Consider the following 22,565-nt stretch of genomic DNA (forward strand, 5'->3'; position numbering starts at 1 on the left):
TTATTAGAATTAAGGTGCCCCCAGGTCCTAGGTATTAGTCTGTTTGGGATGTGGATCTTGTTCACAAGTAATTAGCTGGTTGGTATGAGAATTAATTCTTGAGTCTTAAGCAACTTTCTTTGAAGTTGGTTAAGTTGTTATGTCTCGTCTCATTTAGAAGAGTTTCTGATGTCAGGGTACTGGATATTTCAGGCAGAAGGTTTGTCCCTCAGGGTTTGTGCTTTTATATCATCGAGAGAACCAAGACTATGTCTAGGACTATTTGTTATCTGAATTTAGATGAGTGTAGGAAATTGTGTGTTGTGAGGTGTATTTGTGAGTATGAGAGAAGGACTGACAGTGTGAGGAATAGTTTGGATTATAAGTTGTTACTTTCATATAGACATCCTCATAGAGCTGTTTCCATCCCTACTTTATATCATTGTGTTTGAGAAGGTATGGGAAAGGTAAGGATTGATTTGAGTAAGTTTGGGGCCCATTCCTCATGGGGGGCAATGGCATCTAAAGCTCTTCTTCTGGGTGGTAGGCTCAATGGGATTTTAGCTGAAGCAGATTGGTCTTCAGATTCAGTTTTTGAAAAGTTGTTTTTTAAACCTGTGGAGTCTTCAGTTAGGAATATTATGGCAAGGCTTTGAACATGCATAATATTGGCCTCTGTGCCTTGCCATAACATTCAGATTTTCCACAGCGAGGTGGGTGTAAAATCATGATTGTATTAAAGACAATGAGGCTGATAGTATCCCTCCCGGAATTCCCACCCTATCATTTTTTATGTTTTTTATTTCAGGAGGAGATTATAAGAAGTGATCTGGAAGGAGGTTATTTTTTTCTTCGATTTTCACGTCGGGAATATATTGGATTTTGATATGTTTGTCGTGTTTTGTTATTTGGAAGTTGTTCGCATCAACAAAGAAGGAAGATGGCTTCCTCTCAGGGGATTAAATAGAATTTATTAGAATTTAGAACTCTTATTCAACCGAATTCTAAGTTCTTGAATTGTTTTGCTGTTGCTGCTGTGAGTTAGCAATTAAAGAGATACGCATAATATCAGCCTACATGTCTTTAATAAAAGCATGATTTTCTACCCACCTAGCTGTGGAAAATCTGAACTTTTGTTATCAACATCACTGTACAAAAGAATGATTTATTGTGTAGCGTTTTCATGAAAAGGCATCTATAACGTGGCAATACTATATTGTCATTTGCCATATATTAGGTTGTTACAATACAGCATGATGTTTTTGTGAAATACATATGATGAAATATGTTAAAATTTTGATTTGATTATTTTAAGAACATAGTTTAAAAGTGAGTGAAGGATCATTCAGTTGCGCTCACTGCGCCCTCCACGGCCTGGTCGCCCCCACGCTCCCCGTCTGCTCTGCCTGCCTCATTACCTGCTGCCTGCCAGACGCCGATCCGGAGCCCCAGCCGCCGCAGGGCCGCCCGACCTCGCATCCCCGGCACCTCAGCCGCCGCAGGGCCGCCCACCAAGCCCGCATAGGTTTTTCCCGCCGTTACCTGCCGCGACCCCGCCCCCCGCCTGCTGATTGGCCAACGCGCTCCCCGCCTCCCAGCGGACCCTCCCTCCCGGCTCCCTTCTTAAGGGGACCCAGACCACAGTTCAGGAGCGACCACTGCGCCCTCCACGGCCTGGTCGCCCCCACGCTCCCCGCCTGCTCTGCCTGCCTCATTACCTGCTGCCTGCCAGACGCCGATCCGGAGCCCCAGCCGCCGCAGGGCCACCCGACCTCAGATTCCCGGCGCCCCAGCCGCTGCAGGGCCGCCCACCAAGCCCGCATAGGTTTTTCCCGCCGTTACCTGCCGCGACCCCGCCCCCCGCCTGCCGATTGGCCCAGGCGCTCCCCACCTCCCAGCGGACCCTCCCTCCTGGCTCCCTTCTTAAGGGGACCCTGACCACGGTTCAGGAGCGACCACTGCGCCCTCCACGGCCTGGTCGCCCCCACGCTCCCCGCCTGCTCTGCCTGCCTCATTATCTGCTGCCTGCCAGACGCCGATCCGGAGCCCCAGCCGCCGCAGGGCCGCTGGACCTCAGATCCCCGGCGCCCCAGCCACCGCAGGGCCGCCCACCAAGCCCGCATAGGTTTTTCCCGCCGTTACCTGCCGTGACCCCGCCCCCCCGCCTGCCGATTGGCCCACGCGCTCCCCGCCTCCCAGCGGACCCTCCCTCCCGGCTCCCTTCTTATGACGCCCCCAGAGCGACCGCGCAGCGGACGCGCGCAGCGGGAGCACCGATTGAGCGCCGAAGGTGCGCCAAAGGTAAGCCCGTCTATGCCCGTCCGCGCCTGTCCCGCGCCCAGTGCCAGGACCCCTGGCCCCCACCGACGAAAGCCGTCCTGACGGACCTACGACGCCGCCGAACTCAACGCACTCAACACCGGCCGAACCCCGGGTTGCTACCGAGCCACACCGAGACGCACCCACGGACCCTTCAGCTGCCACACCTGCAAGTTCACCTGCAACCGGACCCACGCCACACCAGCACCCACCAAGCCGAACACCAACAGCACCCACTTGAAGTGCATCCTGCTCAACACCCGCTCCGTCCACAGACACGCCGTCGAGCTCTGGAACCTGCTCGACACCACAGCCCCAGACGTCCCCTTCCTCACGGAAATCTGGATGAACGCCTCCTCATCGCCCGACATCGCCATCGCCATTCCGGACGGCTACAAGATCATCCGGAGGAACCGCGTCAACCAGACAGGAGGAGGCATCGCCATCATCCACAGGAACACCATTTGCATCACGACCAACGCCGACGACACCCTCGCACCCGACGAACACCTGCACTTCCAGATCCACATCAACACCAAGACCACCCTCAGAGGCACCCTCATCTACAGACCCCCGGGACCACGCACACAATTCAGCGAGGACATCGTCGAGTTCATCAGCCCACACGCCCTCCTCTCCGCTGACTACACCCTCCTCGGGGACCTCAACTTCCACCTGGAGAACAACAACGACCACAACACCACCACCCTGCTGGACAACCTCGCCAACCTCGGACTCAAGCAACTGGTGACCTCCCCCACCCACTACGCCGGACACACACTCGACCCGGTCTTCTCTTCCAGCAAGGACACCGCCTTCAGCCACGCCACGGGACTCCACTGGACGGACCACAGCTGCGTCCACTTCAGCTTCAGAAGGACCATGCTCCACCATCACCAGCAACAGGTTCCCCGCAGAAGCTGGAACAAGATCACTGCAGACCAGCTCGCTACTTCCCTGAGCAAGAACCCTCCCACCAGCACAACGAACCCCAGCCAAGCGGCCACCAACCTCACGAAATGGATCAGCGACTGCGCAGATGACCTCGCCCCTCTGAAGACCCCGCCGAGCAGACCCGGCAGCAAGAAAGCCCCATGGTTTAACGACGAACTCAAGAGCTCTAAGAAGAACTGCAGAGCACTCGAGAAAACCTGGCGCAGAGACCCAACACCGGACAACATGACTGCCCTCAAGCTCGCCACCCGAAAACACCACCAACTGATCCACGCCACCAAGAAAACCGCATTCAAGGAACGACTGGACAACAACGCACACAACAGCAAGGAACTCTTCAACATCGTGAAAGAGCTCTCGAACCCTAGCGCCGGAAACAACGACATCACCCCTTCGCAAGACCTCTGCAACTCCCTCGCCTCCTACTTCCACAACAAGATCGCGGACATCCACAACAGCTTCAGCACTCAACCGACGCACGCCACGACCGAACCACCACCCCCCACCACCACCCTCCGCGCCTGGACCCCGATCAGCACCGAAGACACCATCCACACGATGAACTCCATCCACTCCGGATCTCCGACAGACCCCTGCCCTCACCACGTCTTCAACAAGGCCGACACTGTCATCGCACCCCACCTGCGGGACATCATCAACGCCTCCTTCGACATCGCCACCTTCCCGGAGAGCTGGAAGCACGCCAAACTCAGCGCTCTACTCAAGAAACCATCAGCCGACCCCACCGACCTCAAGAACTACCGCCCCATCTCGCTGTTCCCGTTTCCGGCAAAAGTCATCGAGAAGACCGTCAAAAAGCAAGTGGCCGCCTTCCTCGAGACGAACGGTTCCCTCGACCTCTCGCAGTCTGGCTTCCGGCCCAACCACAGCACCGAGACCGCCCTGATCGCAGCTTCTGATGACATCCGAGCCCTGCTCGACAACGGAGAAACAGCGGCCCTCATCCTCCTGGACCTCTCCGCGGCCTTCGACACTGTCTGCCACCGTACCCTAGTACAGCGCCTCAGCAACGTCGGAATCCAGGAGAAGGCACTGGAGTGGATCATCTCCTTCCTCGCCGGAAGGACACAGAGAGTCCGCCTCCCCCCGTTCAGATCGGAGGCCACCGAAGTCATCTGCGGCATTCCTCAAGGCTCCTCGCTCAGCCCAACACTCTTCAACGTCTACATGAGCCCTCTCGCAGCCATCGCACGCCAGCACAACCTCAACATCATCTCCTACGCCGACGACACCCAGCTGATCCTCTCCCTCACCAACGACCCCACCACCGCCAGAGCCAACCTGCACGAAGGGATGACAGACGTAGCCAAATGGATGTCGAACAGCCGCCTGAAACTGAACTCGGACAAGACGGAAGTCCTCATCCTAGGATCCTCACCCTCCGCCTGGGACGACTCCTGGTGGCCCCCCGCCCTGGGCAGCGCACCCAAACCAACAGACCACGCACGCAACCTGGGCTTCATCCTGGAGTCCTCCCTCTCCATGACCAGACAAGTCAACGCCGTCTCCTCGTCATGCTTCAACATCCTGCGCATGCTACGCAAGATCTTCCGATGGATCCCCTCCGAGACCAGGAAGACGGTCACCCAGCCCTCGTCACCAGCCGTCTGGACTACGGCAACTCCCTCTACGCCGGAACCACCGCCAAACTCCAGAAGAGACTCCAGCGGATCCAGAACACCTTAGCACGACTCATCCTGGACATCCCCCGCCGCAGCCACATCTCCGGACACCTGAGAGACCTGCACTGGCTCCCGGTCAACAAGAGAATCACCTTCCGGCTCCTCACCCACGCACACAAAGCCCTACACAACCAAGGCCCAGGATACCTCAACAGCCGCCTCAACTTCTACGCCCCCAAACGCCAGCTTCGATCGACCAGCCACGCCCTCGCCGCCGTCCCCCGCATCCAAAGAGCCACCACAGGAGGAAGGTCCTTCTCCTACCTGGCCGCCAAGACTTGGAACTCCCTTCCAACCCACCTCCGCCTGACCCAAGACCACCTCGCCTTCAGGAAGCAGCTCAAGACCTGGCTGTTCGAGCAGTAGCGGACCCCCTCCCCCCAGCGCCTTGAGACCCTCCGGGTGAGTAGTGCGCTATATAAATGCTTTGATTGATTGATTGATTGAGGGTCTAAGGAATGTGTTCTTTGGCTTGAACATTGGTTTAGGTCACGTAGATCAGACAAAACACACACCTGCAGAAGCACACATTTATGTAAAGAGCTAGCAACATTAAAAAAACACACAGAAGTGCCCAATGTTCCCCTGCATGTGCACCCTGTGGTGCCTGCCACACTGTGCATGGTCGTACAGGGGGGGTTCCCTTGGGTACAGCCATGGGCTACATTTGTAAGTCTCAGTATGCAGGGCGGCCGAAACGGGCCCTCAAAGACAGATTCCAGCAGCCGGTTTGTCTAGGGCAATCTGAATCGGTACAGCTGCCCCAATCGGTCATCGTAATGGATCTTCCAGAAACCGTGTCCATAGAGCTGTACAAATCGGCTCTGAAAGACTGGGACTGTCTGGATGCCTTTCGGAACCGATGCAATCTGCTCAAACAGTTCCCGGGCATCGTAATTGGGAAATATGTTAGATTCAGTAAGAAACACGGGTTCCAAATGGGATTTTGCAATACCGAATCCCATCCGGAGCCTTTCCTAATAACATGATATTCAGCCCATAAGTATGCAGGTCAGCCCTCTCTGCCTTGTCTCTAGCATCCTGATGACAAAGAAGCAGGAGAAGGCTGAGAGGGCCGAGGCATGATCCAGCTACAGAGTGCTATTAAAAAACAATACCATGTATGTGGATATTTGAAATGCGCATCAACTATGGTCCGAATCCATTTTATTTAACAGACACCACAGTATATAGTCTAAAATGTGGCTGTAAGGGCACACGTCAGTGCATCCCTGAGGCCAATGAGAAGCCACACAGAGCAGCAGCTTTGTCCCGGCTTCTTATAGGGCTGTGGTTCCAATTGTATGAAGAAGCTAGAGAGGGTCCGAGGTTGGGATTTTAACTTTCAAACATTCTGTTGCGCAGTTTGGCTTCTCACTGGGAATCATGGGTTGTTGGTTTCACAGTCCATTGCCAGATTTCTGCTTTGCTGCTGCCATGGAGCCTCCAAGTTGCCAGCAAAGGAAGCAAGGTAAGTAAAAAAAATGTTCTCTGATCATGTATGTAATTGCATTTGGAATTTTATTTCAATAGTGCTTACTACCCCTGATGAGGTGTTAAAGTGCCCTACTTTAAGTAGCACACTACTCCAGAACCCAAGGTTAATCATTAATCCAGCAGGTATTGTTAGTTATAGTGATTACTCATGTGCTCTCCAGAACAAATTATATGCATTTACTCCAGTCACTTTTTGATGGATTATACTAATACCAGTTAGGCGAGAACATTAGTGGGGGCTATGTGGTTGCAGGAGAATGGTTGAGGCGAGAACATCAGTGGGGGCTTTGTCGTTGCAGGAGAATGGTTGGCGAGATAGATAGGCTGGTAGATTTGCTAATGTTAGGTTACAGAGATAGGGATTTAAAGAAGAGATGTTGTGATCTATGAAATTAGGTATCAGGCACTTGCAGAATTACAATAACATGCTTTAAGGCAAAAAGGCATGACACTGAAAAGTGTCTGCACTCAGAAATAGAAGCTATGCAGAGGATGGAATGTAAGTAGAGGGATTTAGGAGTACAATGGGAGAAGGTTTTCAGAGATAGCAAGCAAAAGGAGAATGTAAGCTGTAGAAAGAAACAACATTATACATAGTGATCCATATTCAGGACAGAAAGCTTAAACATGTGATTCTGAGTGTACACATCATTTGAACATTAAGAGCCTGCTGTGTACTAAGCCTAGGAAAGGTCTTTTGAACACAGTCTGGAGTATACCAACCTATATGCTGCACAAGGTGAGCTGGAACTAACAGAAAAGGAAACATCTCATTAAAAGATCACTCAATATTTTGTAAATTACGTTTTTTTTTTTTACTTACTTACTAAAAATGGGTTACTTGGCACTGGCTGAGAGTGTCTCGATAATGAACAATCAGATGTATAACCTGTTTAGTCACCTAATCCCATCCAAGTGTATGTTGTGCTTGTATGTGTATGTGCCTATTGTAGTATATGCAATGTTAACCCTGGGCGTAGTTTGCATAGTAGCGCTAAGCGTAGCTACATGAAGTGCACTTCGCACTACGCACGCTATGTGTAGCTACGCAAACTGAGTAGTGCGGTAGAGAAATGCTGTTCGCACTGATTGCACAGTGCCAGATGCTTGTCCGCACTGTGCAATCATTGCAAACGGCATCTTGCACAGTGCAAGCAGTCGTTTTCTGCCACTGGAGTAGATTTGTACTCGAGCTGCAGCTTTCTCAACATGGACTGGAAGTTTCTCATCACGAGCGGTCGCGAGCATACGCGACCACTCTCAATGAGAAACCTGTCCTCCCCGCGTTGTGTATCTCGCCGGGAGGTATTTTCTACGCTCGCGATCGACAACTTGATGTTGCTAATCGCGAACAAGGAAAAAGTCTCGCCGGGATGTGGATTTTGCTCGCTCGTGGTCGCCAATTTGACGTTAAGGACCGCAAGCAAGCAAAAAATGCCTGCTAGGCATTTTTGCACTGTGCTACGTGCAATTCGCGTACTGCGTAGTAATGCAAACTACACACGCTCCGCGAGCGGTAAACAATCTTTACAACGCAACTTTTACCATGCAGTGCCTTTACAATGCAACTTTTACAACGCAAACCATTACAAAGCATTGGGCTGGGGGGCGCTCTAGGATAGGGAATGTGTTTAATGTACTATCCAACACCTTCCCTACTATCCACGGGGACTGCAGTTGGAATAGTAAATTAAACAATTTACAATCCAGCGCCTAAAAGCACTATGCGTTGTAATGGTATGCGTTGTAAAAACTGCGTTGTAAAAGCATGCGATGTAAAAGCATGCGTTGTAATGTCATACATCCTCCGCGAGCATAGCGTAGTACTACGCCTAGGGTTAATATGCACTGTACTTGTAAGAGAAGCAGAGTGATGAATGCCTGTGGGTTCCATTTAGCATTTAGACATCATTGGCCTGTTAATGTGCATAAGTTGGGTTTGATGTTCTTTTCCCAGACAGTGGAAGTGTAAGGAGCATGGAATAAGAAATAAGGAGCCATTTAATCAGAGTGGCAATAAAGACAATTAATGGCAAACAACAGGTAGGCTGCAAGATATTTCAGGTCCAACCTAAAAGCAATTATTTCAAGCACCTGTACGAGTTTAAAAGGTTTACTTATTTGGAGTTTGCGAGTAATTGGAAGTGAACGGGATTGACTAAAAGTGTATTTGTGAGTGTTTTGCGAGTGTCAATGAGAGTGAAAGTGAGTGAGAATCTGAGTTTGAATGTGTATGAATAAATTAAAAGGGATTTAGTGAAGGAGTGTGAGTGCATTTTAAGGATAGTTTGATTATAGGTTATGCAAGGAAGTGGAATTGAGTCAGGAATATAGCTATCAAAGGTACATGCATCAGGTGCAGTTGCAACAAGGCCAATAGTCAGTGAGTGTGAAAGAGTGAGAGTGTGTGTAAGTTTATTTATAAGCGAGAATAAGAACCAGTGAGTATGAGTATGCTTGTGTGTGATAACAGTGAGTGGATGTGAGAATGGGTGCTAATGTGAGTTAGAGTAAACGAGGAGGAAGAGAATAAATGTGAAAAGGAATGGGTATGATGGAGGCAAATTTTGAGAAAAGAAAAAGGGTGCACTCCTGGTAGGTATTACGCCCTACCACATTCAAATATCATTGGCCTCCATTGGAAAAGCGGTTCCATGGATTCCAATTGCCTTGTGGTTCTTGTGGCATCCACGTTCTGCACATACAATTTGTACTGCTACTAAATTATTGCTGAGATTTGTGGGCTTAATGTTAGACATAAGTGGCAACATCTCTTCTATAATTATAACATTAAAGCACACAGCTCCACATCACAACATTCAGGCAGTAATATACTGCAGTATAGTTTAAAGTCACAACATTTTCTGTGAACTTCCTTCTAGTGTAAAAAGCGCCTAAGCAACTGACAGGGTACAGAAGCACACCTACCTTCGACTGAGCATTTGGCTATGCACTGCCAATTGAAGCCATTTTTACATAACGTTATCTATAAAGACCCAAATCAAGACCAACCTACAAAATGATCCTGACAATTTATCAATAAAATAAAAAAGACCAGTTGCATTTTTACAAAGCTCGAACTGGAGAAAAAGACCCAAACTATTATCTGCCTACAAAACCATGCTGACACATTGGGGGATATTTACAATAAAATGGTCGAGCAAGGTGTTACAGCAAAAATGGTAATGCTGCGCTCCAACCTTTTTTAAACGCAGGGATGCGCTGTATTTACAACAATACGGCCCACGCCTGCGTTTCCCCTATTGCTGGTGCTAAAAAAGCTGCATAGAGCCAGTGTAGGCACCCTTGCACCATGTTGCAATTTATGATTTCCCTGATCCTGCTCTATCTAACTATTTATCTTAATACAAATTACTTGTTTTTATACAAGCTTGGGAGTGGAGTCATTTATTACGTGCCCAGGTTTCTGTTTATATATATATATATATTATAATTATTTATATATAAATAAAAAATATATATAAAAAATATATAATTATAATACACACATCTCCCCCCAGCCAAAAGCCAGGGTAGACCGATCATTCCCTTGATGGGCTTCCCTGCTTGGGGCGGAAAAAGGTGGACGCAGGCCCAATACCACCATGACATTCTCGCTAATCCAACCACCCCACTGGTGTTCCGTAGTGGGATGCGGCCAGGACTGACCTCTAAACAGTTCAGGTGTCTCTGGCCCTTGCTCTCTCTGAGTGGGGGGCAGTAGCCCCAGGCCCGTAGTACCCTTTCCACTCTCCTCCTCAACCTAGGGTCTAAACCCTTAAGTGTACCTGGTGACAGGGGCGAGTCCTCCCTCTCGCTGCACCCCCTCCCAGGGTTCCGCACCCTCCCACCTGGAGTAGTACCCCTGAGAGTCACAACAACTGGGGGGACCCTGAATACAGAGGTTCCTCCCGCCAGGTCAGGCAACCCCTGAACCTGGCCACCCAACCCAGGATCTGCGCCCTGTGGCTGGCCCGGTGCCAGAGGAGAGTCCTTCCTCCCTCTGCACCCCCTTCCAGGGTTCCGCACCCTCCTCCCCGGATAGGTACCCCTGGAAGTCACACCGGTAGGGTCCATAGTTACCGGTACCCCACCCTCCAGGTCAGGCAATCCCTGCACCTGAAACCCCAGTCCAGGTTCTACACCCCATGACTGGTCCAAACCCCGAACCTCGGGTATGCTGCCACCATGGAAGTACCTGGCACACATGATTCTAAGGTCTTCAGCTCTGACTCTGTTAGCTGAAGCCTGTGTGACAGCTTCCTTTCATTCCTTTGCAAGGCTCACATTCTCCCTCTCATGCTCTAACCTCTCTGACGACGCACACCCCCTCTCAGGGTTCTCTGGTGTGGCCGCCTCCCTGGGTGTGACCTGCCCCTCCTGTCCCCATCCCCTCTCCCCTCTGGGTGGGTCCTACCCATGCCCCAAAAGTGGTGCGGAGTTCCTTCTTCCCTCCGCCCAACAGGCACCCCCATCCCCTGACAACACTCCAGTACGCCAGGTGGGGACTCAGATAATTCACGAAAAAGGTTCTAGGATGTGGGTGACAGTATAGGTCAAACAGGCCCTGATACACTCACAGGCTAGACAGTGGAGGGGTCAATTACTTAGGCTTGCACACACAATAATTGTGCAGCCTAATTGCTGTGCACCCTGTCCCAATGGAGGGTGCTGCATGGTCACAGGTCCTGGATCCCACCGCTGCCACCAATATGTTGGAACTGGGGTCACCAGCTCCCTAGGGTAGCATGGCACGAGCGGGTAGGCATCCGAAAGCACATGTGTTAAGCGATCATGCAGCACACACTCACACTGAGACAGAAACCTGGGCACGTAATAAATGACTCCACTCCCAAGCTTGTATAAAAACAAGTAATTTGTATTAAGATAAATAGTTAGATAGAGCAGGATCAGGGAAATCATAAATTCATTTAGAATACATGTGTCTCAAAACTTGCAATCAATAACGGATGAATAGATATTAAATAATCAATAAATATTAAATATGGGATCAATAACTATTAGTTAGATAATTAGTAAATATTCAATAAATATCAGATATTAGATAAATACATTTTCAGAAATCCACAGGCCTGTCCTTCGCCTTGCTTCTTGACAGCACCTGTAAAAATGCATTAAGGAGACAACCCAATAACATGGCATTTGTTCCTGTAGGTATTTCACCCATGTTTCACCAACCATAAATAGGTAAATAAATAACTGTAGGTTTCAGTAAATATAGCACTGTATAGGAGAAAACATGTCATTAGAATAAACATCCCCTAGTGCAAGTATATCCATCTCCTTAATCAGAAATTACCAATTTATGCATCTCTCCCAGTAGGAATAGACATTCCCTAGATCAGGGCTACACAGTTCCAAAACAGTAACATCTCCTTTTGCAGGAATAAACAGGCATTAAGTGTGGATCACACATTTCATTATGAGTAAACATCCCTTGCACAACATTAAGCATTTTATCAAACCAGCCTGAGTTTAGTGGACTTGGCTTATGCATATAAAACCTTTTAGTAAATGAAAACATTTCTTTAAAGCAAGGAGCACCTCACTCCATAACTGTGGGCATGTGCTCCACCTTTCAACCAACATGAATAAATGTTTCATTAGTCAGCAGACACAGTTCATTATGCGGCTGTTGGCGTTTCCACCTCCCAGGTCAGAATCAACATTCTAATACCTACATTAAGCAGGCATAACCCTTTCAGCACCCAAGAGTAACCCTGTAAATAAGTTGAGGTTAGCACACTGGGGCAGGGGTGTAATAAAACTTCTATAGTTCAGAATAATCCTGGTTTCAAGCAGGAATAACCACTTCAAAACTCTTCCTCAAGCCTAGGTAACATCCCCCTAATCAGGAGTAAACATTACACTAGAAGTCCGGCAGGAATAATAACATTTCCCCAACCATAAATAACATTTCCTTAGTCAGGAATAAACATTTCCAATTGAATAGACATTCCATCAGGGTAGTATCCCTCAAGAAGGGCAACACATCTCATTCGTGCTTGGGTCCCAATTCACTATGCAAGGGTACCCATCTCCTTTAGGTAACACTAACAAGTTCCTCAACTAGGAATCAACTTCTTATTAGGAGATTATCCCCATTCCAGTTCTCAGCCCCCAGGCCTTTTTAATGTACAGGAGCTCGGTGGGCTGTACAGCAGGGCTAAAAATACACTCCTGGCCCAGTTCAAGGGCCCCGCAGGCCGGTAGGCACTTAACTTCCCCTCTCTTCCACCCAAAGGGGGGGGGGGGGTTGTACACATTAAGTGGGGCCAACGGGCCAAGTACCAGGGTTTTCCCGGGGAGGGGCGGTCTTAGGACCCTCTGCCCTCCTTCCCCGGGTTTACCTGTCTCTTCGGGCCTTCTCCGGGCCCCTTTCGGTGGTCTCAGGCAAAGAGGAGAGCTCCTCCTCCAATCTGGAGCCCTCCGGTTGTAGTTCCTCTTGTCCCCGGGCCTCCCTCTGCCTCCGGGGCCCGGGATTCATTCAGGGTCAGCCTCGAGGTAGCTGTAGCACATCGGAGGGGGCTCTCGCTCCTCCAGCCCCCTCCGTGAGGATTCCCGGCTTGCCCGAGCCTCCTTGCAGCCGGGAGACAATCGCAGGCTTCACTGGGGAGGTGTGGTGCCGGCCGCCAATCACAGCGCGGCCGGCAAGGGGATGCGGCCGGGTAAGCCAATAACGTGATGTGGGGGCGCGGCCGATGATGCGGACGCCCCCGTCACGTGAGCCGGTAGGGGTAGGCTTCTTGGGCCTAACGCGGCCCTCTTGGAGATCATACTGACAGGAATTTACGAGGCCTACTGCGGCCCAGCTGACATCCGCGGCAGATCGTCGGGGCCCGGCACGGCCCTCCTCAGATTCCGGCAGCCCTCTCTTCACGCCGGGGGCCGCCGCGGGGGTTTCTACAGTGCTTCGGGCGCTCCAGTGGACTGGGCTGCAGCGGTGACCAGGCCGGCTCAGAGGTAGGTCGAGCGGCGCTTTCTGGGCACAGCGCTCGGCAGATGTAGCGCTTCTGGAATCTCACATAGCGCATCAGTAAGCAGTGCTCTCAGATGCCCACACGGCGCTGGGAAGATGTAGCGCTTGGGGCATTCAGCAGGTTCAAGCTGGTCAGTGGGCTAACGCTTCCCAGAACCCCACAGATGGGCAGAGCAGCTCCACAGAGCACAGCGTCTCAAGTAGAGATAGCGCCCATAAACTTCACGGCACTTCAGGGCAAGACAGCAGTTCTGTTAACAGCGCTGACAACACAGCACCACAGAGGCACATCAATCTACAGAGCCCCAGCAGGGGTGGTACAGCGCATTCCTCCTCACAGCGCTTTACAAAGTCAATTACAGCCGGCAAGCGCTTCCCATAGGACACAGCAATTCTTCACCAGTCAAGCGCTTGGAAGGGCAATGTAGCGCTTAAGCAGTTCTAGGTTGGCGCTTCAACAGTAGCTGCTTTAGAATAGAGGCAGCTCACAGGACAAGCCACACAGCAGCTGTAGGTTAGCGCAGGGACTCCAGGTGGCGTAAGGGGGCACAGGGAGCGACACAGCGCCAATACCTGGGTAGTTCCTCAAAAGTCCTGTGGTTGCTTAGTTTCTTCTTGGTGTGCTGTTTCTTGCGCCCTTAGTTTAGTTTCTTATTTTCTTGGTTCCTTTGGTTTCTTGTTTCCTTGAAGGGAGTTAAGTTGGTGGCTGGTGTTCCAAGTTCTTCTCAGCCAATCCCTTCAAGTGGTCCCTGGGGGTTCCCTTCCGCGGGGCTAGATCAGAGGGGGGGGTACAGGATACCTCAACACTTGAAAGGCAACACCTAGGCCCTGTCTCTTCCAGTATCATAAGTCCCTGTCCTGACCCTCACTGCCTACCCTCCTGCGTAGGTTCTTCCCCAGGTCTCCCTGCAGTCTCTCTGCAGTCTCTCTGACAGGAAAGTTTCCCTCCCTTTCCTTATATACTGCCAGTTGACAGTTGGTAGTGGCAGTTGGTGTCACCTCACCTCTTCCAGAAGGTACCAGAGGCTTCCAGGAGGTTCCACCATTCTACCTGTGGGCAGGCTGGCAGGCTAAGATGGATACATTGTTTGGAGGGTTCCAGCCAGGCCCTGGCCACTAGAATGCGCCCACTAAACCACGCTGCAGCAGCAGTGGTCAGTGGCAGCCATGTTAGGGGTATAAGTCACCTGCACCTTAACATCAGTTTCACAGTACACAGGGCTTTCCTTACTACACAAGGCCTATACATTGTTGTTACCATGAGGGCATTCTAAATTAAAAGGGGAATAAAAGGCGAAAAATTTTGGGGAAAGGGCCAAGTCTCACACTGCGCTCCAACCTTTTTTAAACGCAGGGATGCGCTGTATTTACAACAATACGGTGCACGCCTGCGTTTCCCCTATTGGTGGTGCTAGAAAAGCTGCATAGAGCCAGTGTAGGCACCCTTGCACCATGTTGCAAGGGTACCTGCGCCCCTGGGGCGATTGCTTATGTGCAGGACGGGATGCCTTCCTGCACATAAATAATCTTAAAAGGTAATTTGCTGTTTCTCTGTGTGTTGCGGAATGCTGCACACATAGAAAGATCAAAATACAAGGAGAAAATAATAATTTCTCCTCATATTGCCAGTCTAAAGGTAGGTAGTCCCTGGTCTTAGTTTTTGGCGCTGCCCCAGCCTTGTAAATATGGGGCAGCCTCAAAAAGAAATGGGTGTTATGGAGGAACGCCCACTGCAACACCCATTGCATGCCCCTTTCACGCTAAGTGAAGGGTAACCTATCCCTTAGCCTTCACAAATGAAAGAAAAGGTCAGAAATGCTTTAAGGCATGAGCAAAGCAACCAATTGTCCAGGGACCCGCCTTTCAAGAGGCCTCCTCGGAAAGTGACATTTCTTTTTAACTGACTTCTGTGCATTTTTGTATTGTAAGCTTTAAGGGCTCACACAATATTGTTTAGACAATATAAGGCTTGAATCAGCAAGAAAGAATAATACAATTCAACATTGTTCCAAACAGGGGCCCTCAAAATCGCTAAGATACCTTTGGAGAACGTAAAAGAATTCTCACCTCAGTTGTGTTGACTTTTGTAAAATTCCAGACATTGGAAGTAGTTGCCTTTGAGGACATACGGATGCCTGCTTTGCCCACTACTGGGGCGCCTGTTTCAAAGGTAGTCTCAGCCTCCATGCCAAACTCGAACCCATGCTCGTGGGTGAAGTGGCTCTCGGCACAGTACACCTTATTGACCCTGAAATGAGGAAAGAGAGAACATTCTAGGCATTGAATACGTCACAAAGGAAAGGAAATGCACAGCACAAGCCCCTTGCAGCCCAAACAACGTTTACATAGGAAAGAATAGAGACAATGCTAGTGAGACAGAAAGAATACCTGGGCATACATGTTATGTTATGTGATGTGTATCAATAGAGCGCTCTATCATCTGGCAGGGCACCCTGGGGCTTCCTGGAACATCTGCCAAGTAGAGGCCTGGACAAATCTGGCGTTCCTAGAAACTACTGTTCATTAGTTTTCTACACTAACATCAGCCGTATGTTTGCCTTGTGCCATAGTGAAAGGCACAAGTGCTGGTATGGAAAAAAGTATGAGTGAAAATGTTCAATAGAATTTTATAAGCTAACGTTTCTCCAATTGTTTAATAAACAATGAAAATTGTTGTGACTTAATTCTCCCTAGTACATCCTCTCCTCAGCTGCTCAGCTAGAATGAATGTAATGCTTGCGTGGAATGTTAGGATGCCTGATGACAGTGTGTTTGGAATGTTAGAGTGCTTGTTGGTATGTGAGGAATGACAGTTGAAGAGTGCAGGCTGAGCAGCAACCGTCTAGCTCCTGGCGGGACCTCCTTGAGACTTCTTTGAAGCTTGTAACAACTTATCAATACACCCTTTAGTTGAATTATACATCCTGGCTACCTCTGGTCATCTGTACAATATACCTACAACATTTTGGCGACGATCTTGAAGAAACCCTACGTCTGTTGACCACAAGAATATAGGAGGTGAGGAAACTTTTAATTTTACTGAACTTTATAGATACAAGAAACAAGGCAAAGCAACTTTAAAATTAAATACAAAGAAAAGAACGCCCTCCCGAGTCCCACAAGTGTCCTCCACCACCTGGACAGCCTGCCCAGGGCGATTCACGTTCCTTTTTAAGCTATCATTATCCTGCTTGCCGTGAAAATTCACACTTTTGTTTAGTACCAACCCAGCATTGACTATTACTATAAAGGCCAGCAAACTACTGATCTATCTGCACCTGGAATTCGTTTTATTATGGAGTAACTGTATTCAACGTTTGGTGTCAGTTCTTCTCTGAGCGTGAAGTTAATCTAAATCGGCTATTACTTGGTTTGTTTTTGTCTGGAGGCATAGATCGAGCCTCAGAGATAGTAGTACTTAATTCCAACCACTGGGTGGTGCTGATGTGATGCCTACTTTATTTTTCGGAGAAATTTTCATAGTTCGTTAACGTATTCAAGATACTGTTAATCTTTCAAGTGCTGTGTGCGTGTCTCTCTATTTATGGTGAAATGGCTCGAGAGCATAGATCGAGCTCTGGCTTTCACTACAAAATGACAAGGATTTTTCATGACCTCGGGTGAGACAGTTTGTGTGCCAGACAGGGTGTTCCATCCTGTTTTATGCTTCTAAGACCACGGTGACTACGTTTTTTTGTGTTAGCTTTTTATTTTATTGTGGAACTGTTTCTTCAGATTACTTCGACATTTAATTGTTTTGCTTATGTACTTATTTCTCATTTACTGTACCATGTATGATGTGCATATATCATTATTTATTGTATAATATTGTCACCTTCCTAAACAATAAGCTAATTACCTCGTGGTCATTTCGTTGGGTACAGTATGTGTTAGGTCAAACGTACTGTGTTAAGTATATACATGTGCTAAGCATTATCTTCCTATGCTGTAGTGCCTTAGTGAGAGCTTAAGTTATGATGAGTTTGTTTTTAGGGAAAGTATTTTCTTGGCACTAGGACTTCTTCTTAGGGGATTTATTGTATAGGAGCTGGTCTCCACATAATTATTATATTCTTTCAGTGAGGGTAGTGCACACCCTCTTCACTGATTTTATTTCCCTTAGATTTATGTGTCTAGTAGCTTGAGCCTTACATACTTCTCACTCTCACATTACTCTTTACATGTGTTCAGCTAGCAGTATGAGTTGTTTTGTTTCTTCATACAGTGTTTGAGTTCTAACATTATATTGTTTTGCTCAACCGGCAGTGAACCTAGGATTTGCAGTGTGTAATGGACTGTTTCCCATCATTGGTTTTGTTGCGCTATGGGCAGTATATCCATCTTTAATTTGTTGTGCTATGGGCAGTGTACACATCTTTGTTTTTGTTGCGCTATGGGCAGTGTGCCCATCTTTGGTTTTTAAGTGCTATGGGCAGTGTACCCATCTTTGGTTTTGTTGCGCTATGGGCAGTGTACCCATCTTTGGTTTTTTTGCACTATGGGCAGTGTACCCATCTTTGGTTTTATTGCACTATGGGCAGTATACCCATCTTTGGTTTTGTTGCACTATGGGCAGTGTGCCCATCTTTGGTTTTTAAGTGCTATGGGCAGTGTACCCATCTTTAGTTTTGTTGCGCTATGGGCAGTGTACCCATCTTTGGTTTTGTTGCGCTATGGGCAGTGTACCCATCTTTGGTTTTATTGCACTATGGGCAGTATACCCATCTTTGGTTTTGTTGCACTATGGGCAGTGTACCCATCTTTGGTTTTGTTGCGCTATGGGCAGTGTACCCATCTTTGGTTTTGTTGCGCTATGGGCAGTGTACCCATCTTTGGTTTTGTTGCGCTATGGGCAGTGTACCCATCTTTGGTTTTGTTGTGCTATGGGCAGTGTACCCATCTTGATTTTGTTGCGCTATGGGCAGTGTACCCATCTTTGGTTTTGTTGCGCTATGAGCAGTATACCCATCTTTGGTTTTATTGCACTATGGGCAGTATACCCATCTTTGGTTTTGTTGCACTATGAGCAATGTACCCATCTTTAGTTATGTTACGCAATGGGCTGTGTACCCATCTTCTTGTATTATGCGTAATGGCATCTAATCCATAATTTATTTTGGAAATGTAATGTGCAATAGGCAACTTTATTTGTACTTGCACGATGGGCACTGCACCCTACATATGTTTGGGCAGTGTTTCCCATGAATTCAAGAATTTGTAGTGTTTATGCTACTGTCTTGCATCTTTCTTATCATCAATTTCTTCTCCTTATGTATTACACTTTTTATACTTTTTGTTCTGTTTTCTCTTTTCTCTGCATCTTTCATGTTGCTTTACTCAAATGCTGTACTCGCAATGTTTTACATGCAACGTTTTACATGCGATGTTTTGATAATTTCTATTAATTGTTTTTTCCAAGGGAAGGGGATGTGCTATCTTGAAGCTTTTTGCACGGTTTCACCCTCCCTTCATTCTAGTCTCTTTCTACTATCTATTCATTTCTATATTCCTTGTCACAGTACTTTCATTTTTATTTTCTTGCTGCGAGGTTTCAAATTATTGTTGTTTATTGTTGTCCAAGAGAAGGGGATATGTTGTGACTTAATTTTCCCTAGTACATCCTCTCCTCAGCTGCTCAGCTAGAATGAATGTAATGCTTGCGTGGAATGTTAGGATGCCTGATGACAGTGTGTTTGGAATGTTAGAGTGCTTGTTGGTATGTGAGGAATGACAGTTGAAGAGTGCACGCTGAGCAGCAACCATCTAGCTCCTGGTGGGACCTCCTTGAGACTTCTTTGAAGCTTGTAACAACTTATCAATAAACCCTTTACTTGAATTATACCTCCTGGCTACCTCTGGTCATCTGTACAATATATCTACAACAAAAATTATTCAGAAAGTGTGAAGACACTTTTAAGTAATTTCTACATTCGTTCACTTTTTTAGGTCTAGGTTTCAAATGATGGAAAATGCCAGATATTACAGCTTTTTCCCATCTACGTTCGGGCAGAGACTTAAAAATACAGGCCAGGCCTGTAGAAAAGGGCCAGCTAGCAGTCCTGGACAAATAGGCTGAAGGAGCTATTTCACAAGGCCCAGATACAACCAGGCAGAGCCTAATTTGTTCTGCCAATCCCAGGGGCTGGCACTATCTATGACTGGTCTTAATGTGCCTATAGGCCTCTTTCCCCCACCAGCAGATGCCTCCTCCCCCTTATCTCGCTCTGCTTTCCTTCACTGTCACTGTTTTTGCTTCCTTCTCTCCCCAACTTTCCCCATTTTTTATTTTTCTCCATCTTGTTCTGGCTCAAAGTATGATGAGGAAATACAAGTTCCAGTCCTCAAAAAAGAGTGCCAGTGTGCCCCATCTGCAACCACCAGCCTAAGCACTGATGTCAGAGGTTGCAAGAAGTAAACTCAATCAATCAATCAATCAGTGACACTTATAAAGCGCGCTACATACCCGTAGGGTCTCAAGGCGCTGGGGAGGGGGGGGTGCCGCTACTGCTCGAACAGCCAGGTCTTCAGCTTCTTCCTGAAGGAGAGGTGGTCTTGGGTCAGGCGCAGGTCGGACGGGAGGGAGTTCCAGGTCTTGGCGGCCAGGTAGGAGAAGGACCTTCCTCCTGTAGTCGCTCTTCGGATGCGGGGGACGGCGGCGAGGGCGTGGTTGGCTGATCGGAGGTGGCGTTTGGGAGCGTAGAAGTTGACTCGGCTGTTGAGGTAGCTCGGGCCTTGGTCGTGTAGGGCTTTGTGTGCGTGGGTGAGGAGGCGGAAGGTGATTCTCTTGTTGATGGGGAGCCAGTGAAGGTCTCTCAGATGACCGGAGATGTGGCTGGATCGTGGGATGTCGAGGATGAGTCTGGCTGAGGCGTTTTGGATCCGCTGGAGTCTCTTCTGGAGCTTGGCGGTGGTCCCGGCGTAGAGGGCGTTGCCGTAGTCCAGTCGGCTGGTGACGAGGGCCTGGGTGACGGTCTTCCTGGTCTCTGAGGGGATCCACCAAAAGATCTTTCGTAGCATGCGTAGGATGTTGAAGCACGCCGAGGAGACGCTGTTGACTTGCCTGGTCATGGAGAGGGAGGAGTCCAGGATGAAGCCCAGGTTTCGTGCATGGTCTGTCGGTTTGGGTGCGGTGCCCAGGGCGGGAGGCCACCAGGAGTCGTCCCAGGCGGAGGGAGAAGAGCCCAGGATGAGGACCTCCGTCTTGTCCGAGTTCAGTTTCAGGCGGCTGGTCGTCATCCACTCGGCTACCTCTTTCATCCCTTCGTGCAGGTTGGCTCTGGCGGCGGCGGGGTTGTTGGTCAGGGAGAGGATCAGCTGGGTGTCGTCGGCGTAGGAGATGATGCTGAGGTGGTGTTTGCGTACGATGGCCGCGAGGGGGCTCATGTAGACGTTGAAGAGGGTGGGGCTCAGTGATGATCCTTGGGGGACGCCGCAGATGACTTCGGAGGCCTCTGACTTGTACGGTGGTAGGCGGACTCGCTGTGTTCTTCCGTCGAGGAAGGAGATGATCCATTCCAGCGCCTTGTCCTGGATACCGATGTTGCTGAGGCGCCGTGTTAGGGTGCGGTGGCAGACCGTGTCGAATGCCGCGGAGAGGTCTAGGAGGATGAGGGCCGCTGTTTCTCCCTTGTCCATCAGGGCTCGGATGTCATCGGTGGCGGCGATGAGGGCGGTCTCGGTGCTGTGTTTGGCTCGGAAGCCGGACTGTGAGGGGTCGAGGGATCCGTTCGTCTCGAGGAAGGCGGCCATCTGCTTGTTGACGGTCTTCTCGATGACTTTGGCTGGAAACGGTAGAAGCGAGATGGGGCGGTAATTCTTGAGGTCGGTGGGGTCCGCTGTTGGTTTTTTGAGTAGAGCGCTGAGTTCGGCGTGTTTCCAGCTTTCGGGGAAGATGGCGGTGTCGAAGGATGTGTTGATGATGTCTCGCAGGTGGGGTGCGATGACAGCGTCGGCCTTGTTGAAGACGTGGTGAGGGCAGGGGTCGGTTGGTGATCCGGAGTGGATGGAGTTCATCGTGCGGATGGTGTCTTCTGTGCTGATCGGGGTCCAGGCGTGGAGGGTGGTGGTGGGGGGGGGTGGCAGGTCGGTCGTGGTGTGCGTTGGTTGGTTGTTGAAACTGCTGTGTATGTCCGTGATCTTGTTGTGGAAGTATGAGGCGAGGGAGTTGCAGAGGTCTTGTGATGGGGTGATGTCGTTGTTTCCTGCGCTGGGGTTGGAAAGCTCTTTCACGATGTTGAAGAGTTCCTTGCTGTTGTGTGCGTTGTTGTCCAACCGGTCCTTGAATGCTGTTCTCTTGGCGGCGCGGATCAGCTGGTGGTGTTTCCGGGTGGCCAGTTTGTAGGAGGTCCTGTTGTCCGGTGTCGGGTCCCTTTTCCAGACTTTCTCGAGGGCTCGGCAGTTCTTCTTGGAGCTCTTGAGTTCGTCGGTGAACCATGGGGCCTTCTTGCTGGCGGGTCTGCTGGGCGGGGTCCTCAGCGGGGCGAGCTCGTCCGCGCAGATGGTGATCCACTTCGTGAGGTTGTCGGCGGCCTGGCTGGGGTTCGCTGAGCTGGCAGGAGGGTGTTGGCTCAGGGAGGTGGCGAGCTGGTCTGCTGTGATCTTGTTCCAGCTTCTGCGGGCGGTGTGTTGCTGGTGTTGGTGGGTCGTTGTTCTCTTGAAGGTGAAGTGGACGCAGCTGTGGTCCGTCCATTGAAGCTCTGTGGCGTGGCTGAAGTTGATGTCTGTGCTGGATGAGAAGACGGCGTCGAGTGTGTGTCCGGCGAGGTGGGTGGGGGTGGACACCAGTTGCTTGAGTCCCAGGTTGGCGAGGTTGTCGAGCAGGGTGCTGGTGTTGTGGTCGTTGTTGTTCTCCAGGTGGAAGTTCAGGTCCCCCAGGAGGATGTAGTCGGCGGAGGGGAGGGCATGCGGGCTGACGAAGTCGGCGATGTCCTCGCTGAATTGCGTGCGTGGTCCAGGGGGTCGGTAGATCAGGGTGCCTCTGAGGGTGGTGTTCGGGTTGGTGTGGATCTGGAAGTGCAGGTGTTCGGCGCTGGTCAGGGTGTTGTCGGTGCTGGTCGTGAGACGGATGGTGTTCCTGTGGATGATGGCGATGCCTCCTCCCATCTGGTTGGCGT

At 49.7% G+C, this 22,565-nt stretch overlaps 1 protein-coding gene across 1 annotated transcript in view; it reads right to left on the reverse strand.

The window, feature by feature from the left end:
- Positions 1–22,565, reverse strand: part of LOC144817712 (uncharacterized) — a 71,781-nt gene that overhangs the window by 7,780 nt on the left and 41,436 nt on the right. Inside the window, exon 3 of the mRNA XM_078674474.1 lies at positions 15,520–15,700. Within this exon, the coding sequence (XP_078530600.1) occupies positions 15,520–15,700 (181 nt within the window). The remainder of the gene's footprint in view (positions 1–15,519; positions 15,701–22,565) is intronic.

Source organism: Lissotriton helveticus, chromosome 2_1 (assembly GCF_964261635.1).
Source record: "Lissotriton helveticus chromosome 2_1, aLisHel1.1, whole genome shotgun sequence".
Classification (NCBI taxonomy): domain Eukaryota; kingdom Metazoa; phylum Chordata; class Amphibia; order Caudata; family Salamandridae; genus Lissotriton; species Lissotriton helveticus.